Raw genomic sequence first — 23,307 nt, forward strand, 5'->3', positions numbered from 1 at the left:
ATAATGAATTTGGTTAGGTTTTATCCCGGGTACTAGGGATGGAAAAGAGTTCCCAGGCCCCCTAGCCGGATATTCATGCAAACTTAAAACTAGTCACACAACTTACACACCCAATATTTATGCAAACTTAAAACTAGTCACACCACTTACACACCCAATATGAAATTGCCTTTTTCATAGAATCAGCTATCTTTAAAAATAATCATTTAATGAAACCATTGTATCACTTATCATAATCCTCAAAGTCTCCGGTTGAATCCTTATTTTCAATCATTCCTTCATCGGTGTATCTATGGCATCATTGGCAACCAGAACGCTCACCACCTGTCCAATTTTAATGAGTAACACTTTTGAAATAAAAATAAATCTTTTATGCATCTTTCTATGCATAAAAATAAATCTTTATGCATCTCTCTATGCATAAAAAATAATTTCAATAATTAATATCAATGATATCCATGCGTATTCATAGGTGGATATGTACATGGAGTAAATAAAAATATTTCTTTTAGAATGCACAAACGGTGGGATTACTCTTTTAGAATAACATAAAGATAAACTTTATTTTCACAAAATTTAAGAAAATTTTACCATAACCTCCTTTGTATGGTTGACCATTTCTCAATTTTTACATTCTAATATCACTTTAAATTAATCCCAAGTTGAAGTAAAGCACTCTAATCTACTCAATTTTCTCTTTCTAAAGAGTAAACAATAAGAAAAGTTTAAATCAATTTATTTGTTACTCATTTTAGGATAAAGAAAGACTGAATTCTTAATGAAGAGAAGGGGGTGGCCTTTTCATCAAGGCATAACATCCATATTCACGTTAAAAAAGCAAGAATCTGAAAACCATAGATTAGAATTAAAAAAAGTAAAATTTTTAACTTACATGGAGTTTTGTGAGCTTTCCTTTGGATTGAGGGATTGAGGGTTCTACTCTTGTTTGGATCAAGAGTGGCCACCAATTCTTTGTAGAGGATTCAGTCAAAAATAATTGAATTATCAAGTGAATTCAATGTTTTTGGCTCTGAGGAGGAGTAGAGTAACAGTGCATAAACACTATTAACCTTTTACAAAGGGGGAGGCTTCTATTTATAGGAAAAAATGAGCCTCTAACCATGCAAACTAATTTTAGAATTTTCCAGATCAGTTTGGTCAATTTTTTACCATTTTTGGGTCAGTTTAGCTTACTTTTTGGATCTAGTTGAAACAGGAGAGAGAAGAGATGAAAATATCTCATTATTTATGAGTTTAAAACTCCTCCACACATGTGAAATAGGTGCCTCCTTCATGAGGGGAATTCCCCACAATGAGGTGTCAAAAATGCATCATTTCCTTGGGAAATTTTTTTTAATTCTTCAATTTATCTCCTCCCTAAATTTGGATTAATCTTATTGGTCCATAGGAACCTTAATTGGAGCATAATTCAAAAATTTCTGAAAATCTGGACCCTTAAGCTAAGGTCCTTTTTATACCTATTTTTTTTATTAAATCCAATTGCACATTGGAAAGTTCTTTTGAATTTTTGTTTTAGGGGAAACCATTTTTGACACTAGGAGGATTTTTATATCCAAAAATATCTCAATTTTGAATTACCTCCCTCTAGACATTTTCTCTCGCTAGGCCAAAACAGGGTAAAACAAGATTTTTCTTTTATTTCAGAGAAGGGAATAATTATAAGATCAGAAGAAGAAGGGGAGGTTCTTACACCTGCACACCTCAAAAGCTGTGGAGGGAGGAATCTTACACTCTAGAATGGGATTCATCCTTAGGGGAGTACTATCCATAATATGACCCTACCATTTGTGGATACCCTCCACATTGGTCGACATAGATATATGGACATAAACACCTCTTCTAGCTTACACCCCATCACCTTATTCCTATTCCTTTCTTAGCCTTACCCCCTCAACCCACACTACACTATCTATGCCAAATATAGGAGGTCTGATAGCAAGTATGCTTAGATTAGTGATAGAAATAGGAAGGAGGGTAGTACTGGGGATGGAGATATCACAAATTGTAGCACTTGCTACACCTTGTTGTAGCTCCAAAAAATCCAAACAAGGTCAAACTAACCCACGTCTCTAAATTGATGTCGAAATTTGATATCCCTTTGTCCCATTGATCATCTCAAAATTATTGACCAAATGTGCAAAACTTGTGGTTAGCCAGACAACCAACTAAAGATGGGTGGAATCACTGTGGAAGGAAAATGTCGGTAGTGGTTTCAATCACTAATGCATGAGGATAAGGCGGACTTTAATGCCTTGACGATTGGGATACTCTTGCCAAGGAGCTCACTAGAAGAGAAATCAATCCATGATTACATTAATTGGGTGTATAGACTCTCATTTTTTGTGATGAGGGAGACAAGTTCTCTAATGAAATTTTGATAGGGAGATTCAATGAGAGACTTCAAGATGCATCGTTGCACAATGCATTGTCCTCAAAAAGAAAATAGTCCTTTGAGTTGTGCTATTGCCAATGTGTTATCATTAACTTTGACATTAACTTTGATGATAACTTCATGGGATCTTAAGAGAGCTCCCTTAGAACCCCATTAGAGGTAACTTTCCTAAGAGCTCCCCTAGAACCCCATTAGAAGTATCGTTTGGCATAATACCATGATCAAAGGTGAGGACACCAACAACACCACTAGCACAAGAGCTCATTTTGCAGCACTTGGTTCGGTGCCCAATCTATCCTGCTAATCACACTAGCACAAAATTCCCAAACTTGAGACCAAGATAAGGAGGTATCTTGGTGTGCGCACTACATGAGAGTTAGGAACCATGATACGACTAATTACAATAAAAACCAGTCATCAATAAGATAGCAACCACTTACATGCTAATGCAGGGTAGCCTTTGGCTTTATCATCTCCAATGAGCAAGGCTTTGGATCACTTGTGCACCTCACCAAGGGAGGGAGTGACCCGAAGATGCATTTTTAGGGGCCCAAACATGCCCTTACCCCCACCAGTGCTACTACCACTCCCATAGGTGTAGCCCCCATGCACCAATTGACACTAACTATAATTTTTAAGGGAGATGAGGGAGAAGCACAAGAGACAATCTATCTAGAGCCCATAGAAGCTCAAAGACTACCAAATAAAGTCCTTAGACATTACATTATTAAGATGTACCAAGTGTAATACCAAGATGCAGTGTGCAACCCCAAGGAAGAGATATCAATACCTTAGGAGCAAGATAATTGTAGTGCTATGATTGTAAGGGATCTTATCGAGTGTTTGAGTTTCCCCCGTTAAGAAAGACATGGCTCCACCAATTCAAACCTTTTAACATTTCTTTGCTTTGTTTTATATGAAAAAGATTACAAGTTTAAGGATTTCCCATCATGAGCATTATGATTTCCCATTACAAGTTTAAGGATTTCCCATTATGAGCATCATCTCATCATGCCCAACCCAGGAAACCAAAGCATTTACAATTCTAAACTTGTTGAGTGTAAGAGATGTATTCATATAAATTTTCCCTCTCAATGTAGTTAACAAACATAAAAAGTAGGAGGAGAGAGTAACTATTCATGCAGCTAGAGAGGCTTCAACCTCTTGAAAACATAAAAAGTAGGAGGAGAGAGTAACTATTCATGCAGCTAGAGAGGCTTCAACCTCTTGAGAACATAAAAGGTTCAAGAACAAGGTAGGTCTTGCCACCCAACGAAATTATGGAATAATTAAGACTCTACCCAAGAAACCATAAATGTAGAACAAAGATCTCAAAACAAGTGAGAGTCCCTCAAGGAATCATAGATGTAGAATGAATCATAGATGTAGGAAGATTGGAAAGGGGGATGGCTACATGTGACAGTTCAAGATGGCTCAAGTAAGGAGATAGAGCCTCTAATGTTTCATCATCATTCTCAGAGGGGGAGAAAGTGATTCTACAACCTGTGAGAGAGACCAAGAGAAAGTCATATCCATAGGAGGGGGTTCACTTAAAAATATGTAAGTCTACCTACATATGCGATCATTAGGAGGGGTTTGTTTAACCAAGATTTTGAGGAAATTTTACAAAAATCTACTTACATAAGGAGGTTTTAAATGGCATTTTGGAAAAAAAAAGTTTATAAAGAAAAAGGGGTCATTTTACTAAGTCAAAATTCACAAAAGGGTATTTTTTATACCCTTTAAACGCACATTGTATGTAGGTCTTCCTACTAAAAGTACACCCCCTGAGGTCATATCAGCCCCAACAATGTGTCAAACAAGTTTTCCTAATACCCAAACCTCTTGGAGGAAAAGAGCAGGTTGGAAGCCGCTCAAAGAGTGGTCAAAGAGTGGTCAAAGCTTTACCTAGAAGCTGCTCAAAGAGTTGCCCAGAAGCTGCTCAAGATTTGGTCAAAGCTTACTAAGTGCAAATAGACGGTGATCCTCAAGTAATCATGTACGATCAATCCCTATTCCAAACACAGACTTCATATTACTCAAAAGAAGACCTATAAAAGAACTAGCTCTCAAGAAGGATTTAGAACCATGATCGGATCCACTTGCTTATGGATTTTGACTCTCTCCTTTCTAAGGTCTTTAGAGTTCCACTCTCAAATGATTCCAACATCCTAGATAACTTGAGAGTTCTACACTCACTAAGGCTCGTACATATACTATACACTATTACAAGCCCTGATAGCTACTAAGGTGAGAGCATTCATGGTCCAAGGGACATAGCAAGACTCTCCACTATCCTTTCTTCTCAAGTTTAGGTAACCGAGCCTATGGAATGACTTAAAACACTAGATGGCTAAGTGCAGGCATGGAGGAACACTGCCATTAGACTCCTCATACGAGTTTGAGCCTACATGAGAGGTTAATAAACCAAACACCATCGTAAAAGTCACTACAAGAGGTGGGGCCAGTACACAATTCACACAAGTGCAAACAATGGCCAAATTATATTGCAAGATTTGAAATTTACATATCAAGGTCTGACGAGATAAGCCAAAATTAAAATTTACATATCAAGGCTCTGACGAGATAAGCCAAAATTTGCATACAATCTATACAACCTCCAACAAAGATGTGAGCTGACCAAAATGTGTGTGTACAAGGGGAAAGACATGGGCAAGGGCACTCTATGTGGAGCCCTCACTCAAGATTGGGCATTGGTTCCCTGCAAAAACCATACAAGACGCTTTTTTTGGTATACCAAAATAACAATCTAGCATGACAAGGCAAAGCAAGTATACAAATCATAAGGTTAAGGCTTGTCGCACTTACCATATCTACAATGCGCCCCCAATTGAGGTTGGCACATTCTCGCTCAAGCTTCTCCAAAAGAAAGTATGTGTTATGGCGGGCGAGCAATGTCCTCCTCTTCTCTCGGCCGACCAACCACTTGATTCTAAAAGTACCAAAAAAATAAGATATTACAAAGTAGACATAACATCAAATGAAACATACAAGATAAATGTTGATAATTACAAAGTAGACATGGAATGTGTCCCAACCGCCACTTCCAAGGTGTGAGAGCTTCCTACACTCTCCATTCGGGCTTTGGCCGCATCCTCTTGTTGCTTGTAGTGTTGGGGATTTCGAGCATGTTTTTGCCTCTCCTCATTCCAATCCTCGGTGCTCATGTACCAAGGCTTTTACCCCCTGGCTTCACTCTCCTAGTCACATCTCCCTGCCAATGTTTCATGACATCCACCATGTGTTCCTTTATCCACCTTATAGGGAGGACGACATCACTACCGTCGACTGGCTTGTACTCACCCTTGATTTGATTTATGACTCTATCTTTCTTGTCTTTATCCAACTTTGGCCCATAAAGTCATTTGCAAAGACAATGTGGCAAAGCTCGCGGATGCGGCTCTTCATCTCTTGCCCAACATTATCCAAAACCACATTGCCAACCGCCACTTCCAAGGTGTGAGAACTTCCTACGCTCTCCATGCGTCCCAACCGCCACTTCCAAGGTGTGAGAACTTCCTACGCTCTCCATTCGGGCTTTGGCCGCATCCTCTTGTTGCTTGTAGTGTTGGGGATTTCGAGCATATTTTTGCCTCTCCTCATTCCAATCCTCGGTGCTCATGTACCAAGGCTTCTCACCCCTTGGCTTCACTCTCCTAGTCACATCTCCCTGCCAATGTTTCATGATGTCCACCATGTGTTCCTTTATCCACCTTATGGGGAGGACGACATCACTACCGTCGACGGGCTTGTACTCACCCTTGATTTGATTTATGACTCTATCTTTCTTGTCTTTATCCAACTTTGGCCCATAAAGTCATTTGCGAAGACAATGTGGCAAAGCTCGCGGCGGATGAGGCTCTTCATCTCTTGCCCAACATTATACAAAACCACATTGCCATTGACAATTGTATAAAATTTTTTCCCACTGAGACGGGTGTGGACTCTGTGTCAAAACGTCACGAGATGATCAAGAGCGTGGAGTGCTTCTGGTGCTAGATGGGGAAGGACGCTCACGTGGGGGCGTAGACCCATCCATGCCCCCACTTGGATAGCAACCGCCTCCACCTCCACTACTCGAGCATTATGCTCTGCGAGTGGACGCACGACCTAAGGGAGGGGTTCTAGCGCCTCTTTGTGGGGTTTCTATAGGTGAACTAGGGTTAGCGGTGGTGCGGCCAAAGTGCCCGCCTCTCTCCCAAAATATTGTGGTGCCATCGCTCTTTGCTCGAGCGTGGATTGTGCTAAAAAACCCATGAACTGGTCAGGCAACATGGCATATGGAGAGAAGGATGGAGAGTAAGCCGGTGTCTCATCTGGAGTGCAAGATATGTTTCTACACACACATTACAAAGCCCACATGGACACTTTAATAAGAGCATACACATGAATTATCCCTCAACATTCATTATGCATAAAGCTATGCATGAGGCTTATGCATAAAGAATTATGCATAAAGCATTATGTATAAAGCACTATGCATAAGGCCTTATGCATAAAGTATTATGCATAAAGCTTATGCATGAGGCCTTATGCATAAAACTATGCATGAGGCTTATGCATAAAGCATGAATGAGCTTTATGCATAATGCTTATGCGTAAATCTACAAAACAAATCCCCAACACCCAAGGGTGCAATAATAATAGAGGAAAGATAGAAAAGCACTTACCTCTTTTTCGTCATGTTGAAAGAGAGGATTAGAGGACCTACAAAACCAACAAAAGGGTGAAGAAAAGAATTAGTAATGTATACATACAAAAGCTTATGCATGAGGCCTTATACATAAAGCTTATACCTCTTTTTGGTGAAGTTGAAAGACAGGATTAGAAGACCTACAAAACAAAACAAAAAGTTGAGAAAAGAATTAGTGATACAAAACCCTAAAAGTGTGAATAGCATGGATACACAAGGAGGTTTATCCTTCAACACACAGACACTGATTTAACAACCACCAAGAGGGAGGAGAGGGGAGGGGAGGGGAGGGGAGGGGAGGGCAAAGAAGGAGGTGGAGAAGAACTTGGGAGAGAGAAAGAACTTGCAAAACAAATGAGAAAGCAAAAAAACAAGAAAATTACTCATAATTACACACACAGACATTTTACATCACATGTACATGTAACCAAGAGGAGATGGGAGTAAGGGAAAAGGAGGTATACATGGTGAGGAAGTAAAACACATACGCACGAAAAAAAATGCAAAAAAAAGAGAGGTTTTTTTCTCCTATAAAAACCTGCACCGTCGATATATGAGTCAAAATAGGCGTGGAAAAAAGCGTCGAAATAAGCATGGGAAGTGTGTCAAAAAGCGCGTGGGAAATAGCGTGGAAATAAGAGTCGAAAAAATAAAATTCTCACGTTCTTTTCGACGATTGTTTCAACGATCTTTTTGATGCTTATTTCGACGATCGCTACTTTTCATTCAAATTCAAAATCTTTCCAGATCGTACACGCCCCCGGCCGACATTTCAAATTACCTATCACCGATTACCACCCTCCACAAATACTTAAGGCAAGATTCCCCTCAAAAAAAGGCATTCAATTCCCATTTTACAAATCAATATGGAAACCATGGATAACGCTACACCCTCAAATTTTGTTGATTTAGAGGAGAAGACACTTTGCCCATGCACTCGCTGCAAATACCAAGTGGCTCGATGTCGACGAATTTGCAATGATCATAAAAAAAATGGGAAATATTTCCGGTGGAGCGATTGGAACATCTAATTAGTGTCAATGCGTGCTTCAACAATGACGAACTAGTGGATATCCGGAATGAACGATGGAGACCAACAAGAGTAGCCACAAATGAGGTGATCCAACAACCTGAGGAACTTGAGGTGGATTCGGAGCAAATACTAGAACATGACATGGATGACATGAGAATTGCCTTGCACGATGGAACAGAAGATCGAGGTTTGGAACACGAAGGGGTAGAATAAAACACACGACGTGTGGAATACGCTTCCTAAGAAGAGAAACAGCTACGCAAGCTTGCTCGTCTTCCACTATATTGTGAAGCACATGTGTCTGTTTTACGCACTTGCCTATCCATATTGAACTTGCAATCGATTTTCGAATAGTCTGATATAAGCGTATCAAAACTTTTTGCATAAGTGATGATATCATATGTAATTAGTGAGTTATGTACCTTTATATGCATTTTCTTAGCCTGACTATTTTGTGTAACAGCTTATTGAAACATCAAATATTGCCAGAAGATAATGAGATGCCAGTGGACCATCGTAGTCAAGCAAAAGCAATGTTGCACTCGATTGGCATGGACTACAACACACATGATGCTTGTCCAAAAATGATTATATTCTTTATATCACGACAAGAATATAACAATGCAGTACAATGTCCGCATTGTGGTACATCGTGATATAGACAAGATGTGCAAGGAGAAAGAGTACCAGCAAAAGTTTTAGGACACTTTCCCATCATCCCTTGGATTAAAACAATGTTCAAGTGCAAATCCATTGCAAGATTGATGACTTGGCACCGTAACACTAGGTCCACGGATGGTGTTATGCGTGTGTCCGCCACCGCAAATTCCCTTGCATGGAAGCATATTGAAGAGAAGTGGGTGGCCTTTCAAGAGGAGGCTCGCCATATTCGACTCGGACTAGCGATGGATAGAGTGAATCCATTTGGTCTATGAAGTTCATCATGGAGTACATGGCTTGTTTGTCTAGTTAACTATAATCTTCCACCATGGCTAGCGATAAAAAAAGGACATCTTTTATTGTCTTTCATAGTTCTTGGAAAGTACAAGGTGAAGAACATGGATATGCATTTAGCCCCTTTCGTTGAGGAGCTTCGTGTTCTATGGAAGGGCATTGAAGTTTATGATATTTCCAAGAGGTTTGGACAACATGGCTAACATTGAGAGGAATACTTATGTGGACTATGCATGATTGGCCTGGCTATGGAGAGTGCTCAGGTAATACTGTAGCTTGTTAACATATTATGTTAAGTCATGATTATCATCCAAACTTACCTGCTACTACAATCTTTTTTTATGTTCTACAGGGCTTTCAGTGTTAGGGTATAATGGATGTCCATTATGTGGGCCGCAACTTGAGGCTCGATACTCAAAAGTCTATGAAGAAGATAGTATACGAGGGCCACAAGAAGTATCTCTCAGAGTGGACCATCCTTTGCGTGAGGGATTTCTAGGGAGGTCTCCTCACATATGGAAGAGCAGTGATTGGAGGACCTTATGGGAGCTGGATCCAACCTGTACACCTCTAGGAATGAAGCGTCTATCCATTTTCCATCAACTTCCATACTAGAATGACTTTCTAGGAACCATCTTCTTGACCCAATGCACATTTTCAAGAATATAGCCGAGGTGCTTTGGAAAACCATCACAGGAGCAAAGGAGAGCAAGGCACAACGAGATGATTTACAAGAGGCTCAACACATACACCACTTATGGGCCCAAAATAGAGCAGATGGAAAGGTGAAGCTACCAAAAGCACCTTGGGTCATGATAAAGGATGAGCAACGACGTGTAAAGAAGTTCATTAGTGAGTTTCATACCCCTACAAGATGCATACATTGCTTGAAGGGATCATTTATAAAGAACGATGAGCTTAGTGGCATGAAGAGTCATAATTGGCACAAATTCTTGCAATTCGTGCTTCCTATAACCATCAAGAATTTCCTCAACGATGACATTAGAGAGCAACAATTTATAAAATTAGTGCAGTGGTGCGTTGGATATCAAGGAAAGAGATTAGTAGAGACACATTAGAAGCAGCACGATTAAACTCCATTGAGGTTGACAGTGGCTGAGAAATAATTTCCAACAAGTATTTTAGCCATTCATTTGAACGTGCTAGTTCATGTGGTTGATGAAGTTGCTGTGGCTGGGGTTGTCCATAGCCGATGGATGTTTTTCTTGGAGAGATTTATGAAGACACTTAAAGGATTTGTTCGTCAAAGAGCTCGTCCTGAAGGTAGTATGGCAGCGGGATGGCTTGTTCAAGAGTCACTTGTATATATAACTGAATTTCTCAGTACGTCTGATCCCGATATGCCAAGATTATGGACACAAGAAGAAGATGATCGATGTTGGGAAAGCAAGGGAAAGGCCTTGTGGGAACAACTCGGGGGGGTCACTCTATGTAGAATATCCCTATCGCGTGCGTTCAAGGCCTATATTTTAAATCCCTTATCTGTGAATTTTTTAATCCATATAATATCCCCTTTTCTTTATAAATCTGTAATTTTTTTTGAAAAAATTTTAAATCATACCCTTATGTAAATATATTTCTATAAGTTTCATAAATTAAAAATATGCTTCTGTTGAACTCACGTGATATTCACATTTTTTTGTGAGTGACCCCCCCGAGGGGAACAATGGATGTAGCATTGCGTGAGAAGATCAATAAATTTTGCATCTTAAACTCACATGCTATGGAGAAATGGATCAAGAGATATAACTTGGTGAAGGCTGAAAGGGACCAAGCTCGTTTGAGTTTTAGAAGGAGTCGAACAACCCACACACTACCGTACCCAACAGAACTTCCACTTCTTCCATACTTTCCTTCTAATAAATTGTTCGAGCAAACCATACTACAAGCTAAACGCAATGGTGAATCAATAAGTGATGAGAGGAGGAGGAGCTTGCATATGGTTGTGATTTCCATGTATGTGAGTTAGAGTAATCTACGCATTGTCTTTTATGTTGTGCTTTCGTGAATTTATACAATAAAAGTACTTATTTAGTGTGCTTGCAGTATCGTAAGTTTGGAGCAATTTGGTCACGCGGACGTCACTTTTGAGTAGAAGGAATAGAAAAAAAGAGAACAACATTTGATTGTGGTGTGAAGCCTAATTTCATGCAAGAAAGTCGTTCAAGTGCAAGTGATGGCAATATTGAAGTAGGCATGCTAGATTATTGTGGAACAATCCAAGATATTGTCAAGGTTGGATTCAGAAAGTTTGATATGTTCATTTTTGATGTGAAATGGTTCAAGTTGGTAACTCAAGGGGTGCAAGTATCTGTATGCAAAGACAAGTGTGGATTTCTTCAAGTAGACCACACAAAGATATGGATTGACCAAAGGGATACATTGCACCCTAGGATGGGAACTAGCAAATATTATATATAAATTCAGTTTTTTTAAGAAGAAAAATTTTGATTGTTATTTCGACAACTTTTTCCACGCTTATTTCAACACATTTTTCCACGCATATTTCGACGCACATATCAACAACGTGACCAGGCGTGGAAACTAAGCGTCAAAAAATAATGATTCTCTTGTAGTGAGTTCTAGTAAACAAATCAAGTAGTCAATACTTTGAGAGTGACCACAAGACTATGTATGAAGTATAAATGTGGTGGTCATAGAGTGACCATAGGACTACCTGTGAAGTACAAATGTGAAGTATAACGGACTTCAAATAATAGCAATCTTAGATGATAGTGTTGGATTCAACATCATCACAAATAGTATAGGGGAAAATGGGGTGAGCCAACCTGGATAACACGAGTTTGATAGTTAAGTTCAGTGATGGTGCCACCACCATAAAGCCCATGGGACTATTGATCCAAAAATGAAGACATTTGTCCTAATTTTTTTCCACTCTCTTTTGTGGTAATGAATTTCGTTCTTACAAGTGCATCCTAAATACACCTTACATGAGGAAAGCGAGATCGATCATCTATATCTATCTTACAAAAGGGAAGACCAAACCTTGAGGGTAAATCTATAAACATGGAAAACTAACTCCATGAGTGTGAAACATGGTGAAGGTGCCTTTGTAGAAGGTTTTGTTTATGACCTGCAAGATCCACAATATGTGCTATGCATGTAACTGTTAAAACCACTTTGGTTAACATGGTTTCACTCGCCCGTCCTACTATAAGGCACTTTACCATCTTACTCATATAATGGAAGCCTATCTTTTATAAGACATAAACGCCACTAGAATATAAAGTGACCTTACCTTGTGCTTTTACCACCAAATGGGGAAGTTATAAACTTCAAGTATATACTTGCTTAAGGCTAAAATAAGTGACCCTCAATGTATATACTTCCTTAAGGCTAGAAATAGTGGCCATGGATATCATTTTTAAGTTATAATTAAACAAGTGTGAACACTAGCCATTTGTATATGAAGAAATTTTCATATTAAGACATAGAATGATGGATTCATGCACGGATAGGTATGATTATAGGCTTCTCTCTCTCATGCGCTTCCTTTGTACCCACCTCTTATTAGTGGGAACCACAGCTGACCCTATTCTTAGGGAGATAGAGCTCTTCCTCTTGTGACTGAGAACCACCATGAAGGTAACCCTATTCTTGCCTCCATCCAAGGAGATAGAGCTCTTCCTCTATGCTTATAGCCATGGAAGCTCTCTAGTGTGATGACAAAGTGGGGATACAGATAGCACACCAGATAGCCATGGAAGCTATCTAGTGTGATGACAAAGTGAGGATACAGATAGCACACCCATAATAACTGGCAAGAAGGTGGCTCAAAGGCAAAGCTCCCAACAATACTTTTTTTAGCATAGGAAAGGTAAGCTCTTGAACATATTTGGTGCCACACTTGGGGAGTAGCTTAAGGACTTAGATCCGATTGGTATCTATTCAAAGCTAATAGGTTTACCCAATATTGCATGATGTTCATTAGAAGGTCACACTTTGAAAAACATATAGGTTTGGAGTCTTGGATGTGGTAGTTTTGATGTTTTCAATCTTTCTTTTTGCATTAGGTTTAGGACATTCTATTTGTAGGGTTTTGGAAAGGAAAACCCTAATTTTCTTAGCCATTTGCATGAGGTTTAAGCCCAAATACTTGGATTTTGTTACATTAAGCCAAGAGGTTGCTTAGCAATTATGATTAGGAGAGGAGTGACATCCACTCAAACATTGGTTGTAAGCTCTAGCCAGACATGACGTGAGCTTGGTTCAAGATGTGACCTAAGCCTAAGGGTAGTTGCATGTGATATTGTATTGTGGGTAGACTTGCAAGGTCATACCTACCCATGTCTCACGAAGATTTTCTTCTCCTAAAAAAACTATACCATCCTCAGTTTCCAAGGAAAATTCTTGTCCTTGAGCATTATTGTGTGCTCAATGATTGCTCACTCACGGAACTGAAATTGTAAAAGAAATTTTTTTGGAAAGAGGCATTTCGGGAAGAAAAGAAAAGAACATAAAGAGCTTCGAGAGAGAAAGCTGTGAGAGAGAGAGAGAGGAAATTGTGGTCCTCGTGTGAAACGGCCAATAGGGAAAGTCAACAAATATGTTGCCGCCGCTGCAAGGGCGCCTACCTCTTCGGGAGGCTTGCTGCCGGCCAGTTTCCTTTTCCATATATAGTCTCTGCCCAACAACCAAAGCACATCAACCTAGTATCAGTCGACGCGCATTCGTTTATTCGTTTTTTTTCTCTGCAAGCTTGCTTTCCCATGGCTTTCCTGTGCAGGCCTAACAGCTGCTCCATCGTCCAGCCCTGCCTAAACTGCAGCTGCATTAATGAAGAAGAATCGCAGGAAAGCCATCCTGCACGTGAGATTAAGGAGCCTCAGTTGGATATTGCAGTAGATTGCAGAGTTGAGCTTCTTCACAGAATGTTCAGTGCATTGGATGGCAATAGAGATGGCCTCCTCACAAAAGAGGAACTGGACAAACTCGTCACACAGCTGCATCTCAGAGCGCCGCATGAATTGTTGCAGCAGCAATCCGCTTCACTTGTGAACCAGCTTTCCTTCCTTGAGTTTCTTCAATATCTTATGAAGGTTTTCTACACTGAAAATGCCATGCATGCGATGAATGCGCAGCTGGAAGGAGATGAATTATATGGAGATCGAGATGCAGATGTCCGGGAGACATTCTGTGTCTTTGATAAGGACTACAATGGCTTGATTTCAGAGTATGAATTAGAACGCCTTGTTAAACTCCTAGCATGTCATTAGCATTGCTTTATGCTTCATAATTAGAGAGTTGAACTGTCAACTCATTCCACAAAGGACGTTTGTGGATGTTAGGGCCTTTACACATCCCCTCCCTTTTAGGGTGGGTGGGAATCAAGGTTGCTTTTTCAGAGGACTCATGCCCATTTTTGGGCATTTTGGCCGTAAAATATAGCCACTTATTTTGATGCCCAAGGAAGACTCCCTATGCATGAGCATTGGCCAGGGAGATCCCTAACTTTTTTCAGTATATTAGCATTGATAAAAGACAGGGAGATCCCTAACTTTTTTCAGTATATTAGCATTGATAAAAGACAGGAAGCTCAATGTGCAAATGCTCTCAGATAATTTGTTTTATGATGATGTCATCACTAGACCTGGATTTCACTCTCTTTGTCATTTGAGGGGATTGGGACGACCTAGATATTCCTTTCTCATTGAAAGCTTACAACCCCATATACATATTTGATTCTTCTACTTAGAAGTTGGTGGTGCATATTTACTAGCTCTTTTGAGAATGAGCATGAAACAAGCCTTATTCTTGATTGCATTATGTAGTTTGCATACAATTCATAGACAGTGATATATTATATAACTTTCCTTTGTTTCCCATAGAAGAGGAAAAAATAATCTCTCTTTTGGTTTGAGCTTCTCAAGCATAGGTAGATTAACATGCAAGATTGTTACGAGAAATCTAGCTCCAAGTAGATGGCAATAAAGATTGGTGTGCACAATCTTTTGCATTGTATATTCTGCTAAGAATGAAGGTCAAAACCACATTATGTGAATCTTTTTGAATTTACAAGTGGTGTGAAAGAGTGTATACTTGACAAACAAGATTCGTGTTAATAAATTTTTTTCATATGCATAGATAGAGAGCCCTATGCATAGAGTACTCTATATATAGATAGAGATCCCTATGCATAGGCTCTATATGCATAGATATGGAGCCCTATCAATGCATGGAGCACTCTGCAATATCTATGTATAGAGCACTCTATGCATGCATAGACCTCTCATGTATGTGAAAAACAACATACTCCCATAGCACCCGGGGGTGCATTATTAAAAAAAAGAGCATTGGGTTTAGAGCTTACCATAAGAGAATGGAGTGGGAGAATAGAGGTCGCACAAGATAGATGAAAGGCCAGCATATCAAGAGACATGAGTTATATGAAAACAAATATATGCATAAGATATATACATTTACATAAGGGATCTTCCTTCATGCATAGAGGGCTCTTACCTTGTGCATAGAGGGCTCTTACCTTCATGCGTACCGGGCTCTTACCTTGTGCATAGAGATCTCATGCATTTAGTAGAACAAGTTGATGAGCTAACTGCTAAGATAAAGGCATTGGAAGGAGAACATATTGTCATGGATAAAAACATTAGTGTACTGGAAGGCGATAAAGTTAAGCTATGTAACAACACTTTCGCTACTGTAAAGAGAACAGTTCAAAATCTTCAAAAGCATTGCAAACATAAAGTTAAGCTATGTAACAACACTTTCGCTGCTATAAAGAGAACAGTTAAAAATCTTCAAGAAGAGCATTGCAAACATAAAGAATATGCCCATGGGATTTAGAGAAAAAAAATGAAATGGCAAGTGGTGGACTCACTAAATGCAGCGGTGCAAGAAAAAGAATATCAAGGGCCACAAGGTGTGAGCTCCTTCTCTAATTTCATTTCCAGAAGTTTCGTTGAATGTTTGTAGGTTATTTAAAGTTGCTCTTTTGATTTGTTTTGTGGAAATTTTATTGGAATACGGTATTAGAGTAAAGAAAACAAGAACCGATCTTGTGAAGCACGTCATCAGAAATGCAAATATCATCAAGATGTTGGATGAGCCCATTACTAGATGTTTACAAAACATGTTTACACAATAACAGATGTTTACATAACATGCCACACAATAGTTTTGCTGGGAAACTAAAGGATCTTATTGGCCCATTAGACATATTGTATAAATGCGATAGTGGTGGAATCAGCACCATATTAAGTGATATGTAGCATTATATAGAATCTTCACAGATGTACACATGGGAAAGGGGTTAATGAGAGCCTTGTTTGTAAACTCCTTATAGTGTTAGCATAGCTAGACAATGCATGAATTTTGATGTAGGTGCCACGTTGGTTGGTTTTATCTTTATGTTGAAGATTCCATGCCTATCTCGACAATAACTTCCTTAGAATTAGCTTAATAACCTTTACTTTGACTTGGTTACATTTTAATAGGCAATGATCAACTATTGTCAAGTGAAATGGAACAATCCTAATTGTCATCAAGTTGGATGAATGTTTGATGAATCTCAAGTGGTCAAGTGTCACAAGTGGTCAAGTGGTCAAGTTGGATGAATGTTTGATGAATGTCAAGTGGTCAAGTGTCACAAGCTGAAGAGAGTAAGGTTGACATCGATGAATAGAGCACTATAAGGGGTAAAGAGATGTCTATAGACAAACTTGTGACACCATTGTATCCTAACCTAGATCAGTTACTGTAAGAGATGCCAATTGATGTGAAAGTGCATCATCAACAAGTAATGTATAAAAGAAGAAAAAAAGAAGGAAGAAAATGAATATTTTGGTGTGCAATCCAAAAAATATATTGGTTGTGGGCTTCATTTGAGGTGCCAACATAATTACACGATACACTCAAATGTATTTTGAAAGGAGTTCAATCCCAAGTGTGATTAAACAATAATCTATATGAATAAATCTAGAGGTAGATAGCATCGACACATTTAGCATTGAGTGATACTTGGCAAGTGATATGAAGACATTGAAGTGCATGCATGTACATAAATAAACATAGGGCAACCTCAAAATTGACATGTCTATTCTATTGCCACACTAGAGTTAAAGATGAGAAAAGAATTGATGCAAAGAAAAAGGAAAAGCCTAAGGAAGGAACATAAAGCTAATGGGCAATTAAGAGGTAAATACAAAGCTAAAAGGATAAGGCAAAAAACCCACCAAATATGCCAACATGATCAAGATTTGCAATCAGTCTTCTCCCAAATCAACATGAAATCGATAAATACTAGGACCCAATTCTTGATATCCTGTTTCTTCATGTCAATCCATGTACCCTACATGCAATGCTTAGGATATTCGACAAGCTTCTCATGTTGCATTTCTTGAGAAAGCAAGATTAATAAAGGAAGAGGTGAGCACCTTCAAGAAAAGCATCATGATTTTATTACGGCCATGGTCGATGCATGGGGCGAAACACATATTACACATTACATGGTAAGAAAGATCTTGACATGAACTTCAAGATTATTTATATTACTTATTTTTTTTATGTTTTTAGCATATATTATATGCATATGGTCCCTTTTTTCTTGATGAATTTGAGTCACTAGCCATTACCTCACGAAAGCAGTGTTCTTCAAAGAACATTGAGCATGGCAGGGGAATAAGGAAGAGCAACACCCTCCATGAGATGTTCAATTAGTTCTTTAGAAGTTTGGGTGTGGGAGTAAGCACATGAAATCCCAAAAACAAAAGACCCTCTTACATTATGTCATCGTCGAAAAGGTCATAAGTATAAGAAGAAGCTCCACATGGGTAGCCTCGTGTACATAAGAAGGGTAGTAGTGATTGTTTGCAGCGTGTCATCAGCATGTTCAAGAAGTGGTTACCAATAAACTCCATAGTCTAGACTTTTGTCAAGAGATATGGAGATGTACTTTTAAAAAATGATCAATAGGTATATTTATAAATAATTCTCACTTATAAGGTGGTCACTTCTCTTTCTTTTATTCATTGCATGGTAAGGACAAAGATAATTACATGCCGAGTTGTCTCTACACCAAGAGACATTACATATCGTAGGTAACTCTAGTAAGGCATGCACGTTCATGTAGGCATTTCCCATGAATGTGCCCAGCTCAAAAACATCATTTGCAATAACCATGATCTCAAACCCTGATAACTAGCAATCTCTTAACCTTTTTCCTCAGGGAGACAAGTTTCTTATAGATGAGATCTTGAATCCCCCTAAGGCCAACACCAACCCTATCCAGTTAACAAACCCTATAGTCAACCCCATCCCCATGAGCATAGTAACTTCCAACCCTAGACCCTCAACCATCTTAACCCTACAAATCTCCACCCTAACCCTATCCTTCTTGACCCGAACCCAAAACTCATCGTCGAGACAAAGGTGATTGGATCTAATATAGTAATTACCTAGCTTGAATGCATGCTAATCATTTTGATCCTCACTAAAACCTCAAGGGAACCACTAAGAACCATAAGGATTTCACTTCCAATTATCCCACCCAACATACATGATATTTTTCAAGGGAATTCTCCTATGAACCCAAGGGATGAACATCTAGGAGACAAGGGGTGAACAACTAGTTCCAAGTCAGAGAGTGAATATGAAAGCAAGCAAAAAGAAGAGGGATGTGTGAGGGACATTAAGGGAGAGAGACATTAAGGTGTGTGAGGAGCATTGAGGGAGACAAGGCGTGTGTGAGAGGGAGCTATCAAGGGGAAGTGGGTGCATGTGAGGGGGAGGGGGATTTCATTGTTAGACAATGAAAGCCACCATGGCATGTGCTGCATGCGTGGCATGCACATGACACGTGGTGCTGCCATCATGTGTGTGTGTGTGTGTGTGTGTGTGTGTGTGTGTGTGTGTCTGTATGAACATATATATGTATATTTATGTGTAATCGTGGGGAAATTGTGGCACTACTACTGGCAACATGATTTTTGGTGGGCATTACAGGAGCAAGCCTTGCACCCACAAGTGTAATCCAGATGTAATGGTTACCTCGTTTGACATGGCAAGTTGTGACATGCCCATATCCTGGGACACTACAATCTCATCTAGATTTTTGGTGGAGCCCTTGCATAGTAAATGTGTCCTGGAAGGCATTTTCTTTGGGGGCGTGGAGGTTTGAGAACTCAAGAATGAGAGAGATGGAGACAATAAGGGAGATTCAAATGAGGGACAAATATAGGCGTTGAGAGAGAGGGCATGTGAGGGGTGTTGGGAGGGGCGTTGAGAGAGAGAAGGGCGTTAAGGGAGAGAGAGATTGAGGTGTGTGAGGAGAAGTGAGGAGAAGTGAGGGAGACAAGGCATGTGAGAGGGAGATGAAGAGGGCGTATGAGAGGAGAGGGGCGTTGAGAGAGCGAAGGGCGTTAAGGGAGAGAGAGATTGAGGTGTGTGAGGAGAAGTGAGGAGAAGTGAGGGAGACAAGGCATGTGAGAGGGAGATGAAGAGGGCGTATGTGAGGAGGGGGAGGGCATGAGGGGGATTTCACTATTAGACAACGAAAGACACCATGGCATGTGCCATGTGCGCGGCATGCACATGACATGTGGTGCTGCCATGTGTGTGTGTGTGTGTGTGAATATATATATATGTATGTATATATACATATATATGTATATTTATGTGCATATATAAATTGACACCTACCAATGAAGGGGATCAAGCTTTTCATTTGTAAGGGTCTTCTGTACTGCAAAATCCTCGATGACGGCATCTCCCAACTAGTGCAATCACTTTTTTTATCATCAAATTTCCACATTGTTGAAGAATGTTGTATGATGAGTTGCAAGAATTCGATGATGTAAAGGAGGGTTTGCATAAGCCGCGATATTCTTGAAACCTTAAATCACTTAGCTGACTTTTGTTAGACATGCAAAAGAAATAAATAGAAAGAGGTTATATTTCATAACCTTATGACTTTAAACATGCAAAAGAAATAAATAGAAAGAGGTTAAATTTCATAACCTTATGACTTTAAACATCATTCCTATTTATAAGAACCCACATACTAACTTTGCTAGATGGACAAGCATTTACCTCTATGGTTTTCCTTGGAGCATCCAACAAGATGTCCATTATCTCTATCAATGAGTGGTGAACATGTACATTGTAGATTCTTATGGAAACTTCTTGTGTATACATATGTATATGTATACGTATATGTATATGTATATATATATATATATATATGTATGTATATATATATATGTATGTATGTATGTATATGTATATACATTTACTCATATATATTCATATATATTCCCTTTCAAAAATAGGTAGGACCTCTCGCAAAAAAGCAAAATCCATTACCAATCAAAATCTATTATTTAAAAATCATGCAAGCTTATCATTTTGAGATTTGAAAATCATGCACAATACACACACACACACACACAGACACATACACATATATATAACCATAGAATTTGATTTTTTTAGAATTAATAGTGTTTCAAAAATAGTAATTACTTTAAAACGATCAAATAAAAAATAGTAATTACTTTAAAATGGTCAAATAAAAAATGACCAACTTATTTAAGGGTATTAATCACCATTCATTTTGTGTGTACTTGGTACATGTTATGTCATTCTTTTTAGTTCTTGTGTAATTCTTTTTGTTCCTCTTACAATGTGTTGCACAATGTCCTTCCCATCTTCTAAGAAGAATCTATGTTTCAGCAATGGTCGAGTTCTCGTGCAAAGTTCTTACAAGAACAAGTAGCTTCCTTGTCATTTTATGGATTGCAAGCAATAGTAAATATTGGGTCCCTAGAGCTAACCTCTAATCATGAGGGGAAGGAATTCTATATACTTAGAGTTGCGATTGCTCCACAATAGTTGATGGTTCATTAAACTCAAACCCACATCCAATAGCCATCTTAGATAGTCTACCCAGAGGACTTCCAACTCAGTCTAATGTGATAGATTTATGCAGCCCCTTATAAGATAACAACAAAACCGGCACATTAACCTCATCCACCGATTTCAAGGGGAGATGATGGTAAGAGTGTTTTGGAATTTTGGAGCATAAAGAAGGGAAACACATTAACAAAGATTTTGTTAAATGTCAAAGAGGTTATCAAGGCCGTGGAGATTCCTAGGCAATATAATGGCGATATTGCATTTAATTTCCCACCAACCATAGGAACATGTGTAGGAATGGACTCCATGGAGCATAAGTATGATCCCCACCACTGGTGGGTGGTCAAATCCACAAACCTCTAACATTGACTTCCCTAGAGTGTGTCGGTCGTCAGAGAATCCATTGCCAAGGTAGTTTAAAGTGTGTGAATGAGCTTTGCCTGCGCTTAAATAATCACAGGGTCTCAAATACATCACATTTTACTGGAAGCATGCTAAAGTCATCGACCACCACTTAGTGCCAGCAGCGATGTGCATCGCTACATGCAATTGCTACATCTATTATGTGATGCCCTCCGAGACAAGACAATGAGTCAATTTAATGATACACATCGGTTTCCATCAACATAATGTACGCGCAAGCACATCAAAGGCACTAACTAAAAGGACAAAACAAATGTTGTCCAAGGTGTTAGGAGTAGGTCGCTCGTAATACCGGTGCAAGAAATGTACAAATGCGTGTGTCAAAAGAAATTGTGATGGCAGTGCTAGTGTGAGAAGGTGGTTCCTCACATTTCGTTGGGGAACAAGAGTTCATCAACATTGTAGAGGAGATGGGACCACTAGTGGAAGATAGCTGATAAGCTAATTTGGTTGTGCAGTTATGTTTTTGTAAAAGGGTTATTAAAATCTAGATAAGTAAAGTGTGAACATTTGATTTTTAGGTTTTGAAGGTCAGTCATTGCAACTCAACACGGGCCGGCCTTCTAAGGAGATCTTTGGCTTGGATGCACTGAAGATGAAACGAGAGTGCACTTATGACTTTTTTCATGGAAGCAGGTTTTCGAGAAAAGGGTCCTCAAGTGAGAAGTTCTTTGTTTTCAAGATGTCCACCATTGGGAGGACCGCTCCTTCAAGGTTGGATTTAGTGAATTGAATGCGACGGACCAGCTTTGGGGACCTACGACATGCATGGATACAGCTCGACCACACTCGACAAACATCAAATGGGTGACCATGGCTTGTCATGTGTATGATCCAAGGTAGCATATTACGAATGTAGAGTATAAAAGTAGTCAGAGTTTGCCAAGTGTTCTACATCATAAATGAAGAGAGTTTTCACATAGCATATAGGATCTTCTAACAATCGTAACATGTGAAATGAAAGAGAAGGATATTGAGGCCCAATGCCTATTTTGGGAATGAATTAACGAGGTGATGAAAAACCATGGTTGTGGAAGGGAAGATCTCTTTGGTTTCATGGTGTGCTCAGGCTAACTGGAATGCAGTTCAACATGTGTTCAATGGTGGAAAAAATAACGTCCTAACAGATAAGGAGAGGTATTGCCTATTTCATTGGGAGCAGAGCATGGTTGCCCACACAACAAATTGTGTGCACTATATGTCAAACAGAACACAAATCAATGTGCAAGAAGTGGCGCATGGCTCCTACCAGTGAAGCTGCATCAGTAGAGGTCGATTGATAACGTCAATGGTGGTGTAATGGTCATGGATAGGAATATGTCAGTAATGGACTCTTGGTTAAGCTGGTGGGAGATGCGCATATAGCACATTGGGGTTCAGGCATAACAACAATAGAGGGAAGTAATGATGGTCCAAATAACCCAAGAACAAACCTAGCAAAAAGCAAGCATGATGGTTGGCTGGCAGGGGAAGGATATAGATGCAAGATTCCTCTGTATGATGCATGTACTACCAATATGGCAAATGCAATTTTGCAAAGCACTAAGGCAATCTCTCACTCTCAAGGCAAGCACATAGGGAGAGGACCAAGCTTGGAGAAACTAAAAGAACGGTTGTCTACAAGTCCAACCCAAGTGGTCCGAATAGTTAATCAGGCAACTAAAGGAACACCCATGTATAAGGTTCCTACCCCCCTCACCGGTGAGACAATGAAAGTGCACGTCATACGAGACCAGCCACTATGGCCATTGATATTGGTTATGAGGCCACTCATCGTTCAACAAGAGTATAACACACATGTATGAGACCACAAGTATGTTGGGAGGCCACAAAAGATCGTTTTTAAGGAGCATGATACAA

General features: G+C 39.4%; 1 protein-coding gene across 1 annotated transcript; it reads left to right on the forward strand.

Annotated features, from left to right (window-relative positions):
• Positions 1-13,865: 13,865 nt before the first annotated feature.
• LOC147614899 (putative calmodulin-like protein 6) lies at positions 13,866-14,372 on the forward strand. The gene has a single exon (XM_086780000.1). It carries the CDS (start codon positions 13,866-13,868, stop codon positions 14,370-14,372), a length of 507 nt encoding a protein of 168 aa, XP_086636126.1.
• The last annotated feature ends 8,935 nt before the right edge of the window (positions 14,373-23,307 follow it).

Source organism: Cibotium barometz, chromosome 41, assembly GCF_041138505.1.
Source record: "Cibotium barometz isolate CiBa-2024 chromosome 41, ASM4113850v1, whole genome shotgun sequence".
NCBI classification, from domain to species: domain Eukaryota; kingdom Viridiplantae; phylum Streptophyta; class Polypodiopsida; order Cyatheales; family Cibotiaceae; genus Cibotium; species Cibotium barometz.

What these genes read in the sequence shown, in the direction of transcription:
- LOC147614899 (XM_086780000.1), top strand. Translation starts at nt 13,866, where the DNA reads ATGGCTTTCCTGTGCAGGCCTAACAGCTGCTCCATCGTCCAGCCCTGC.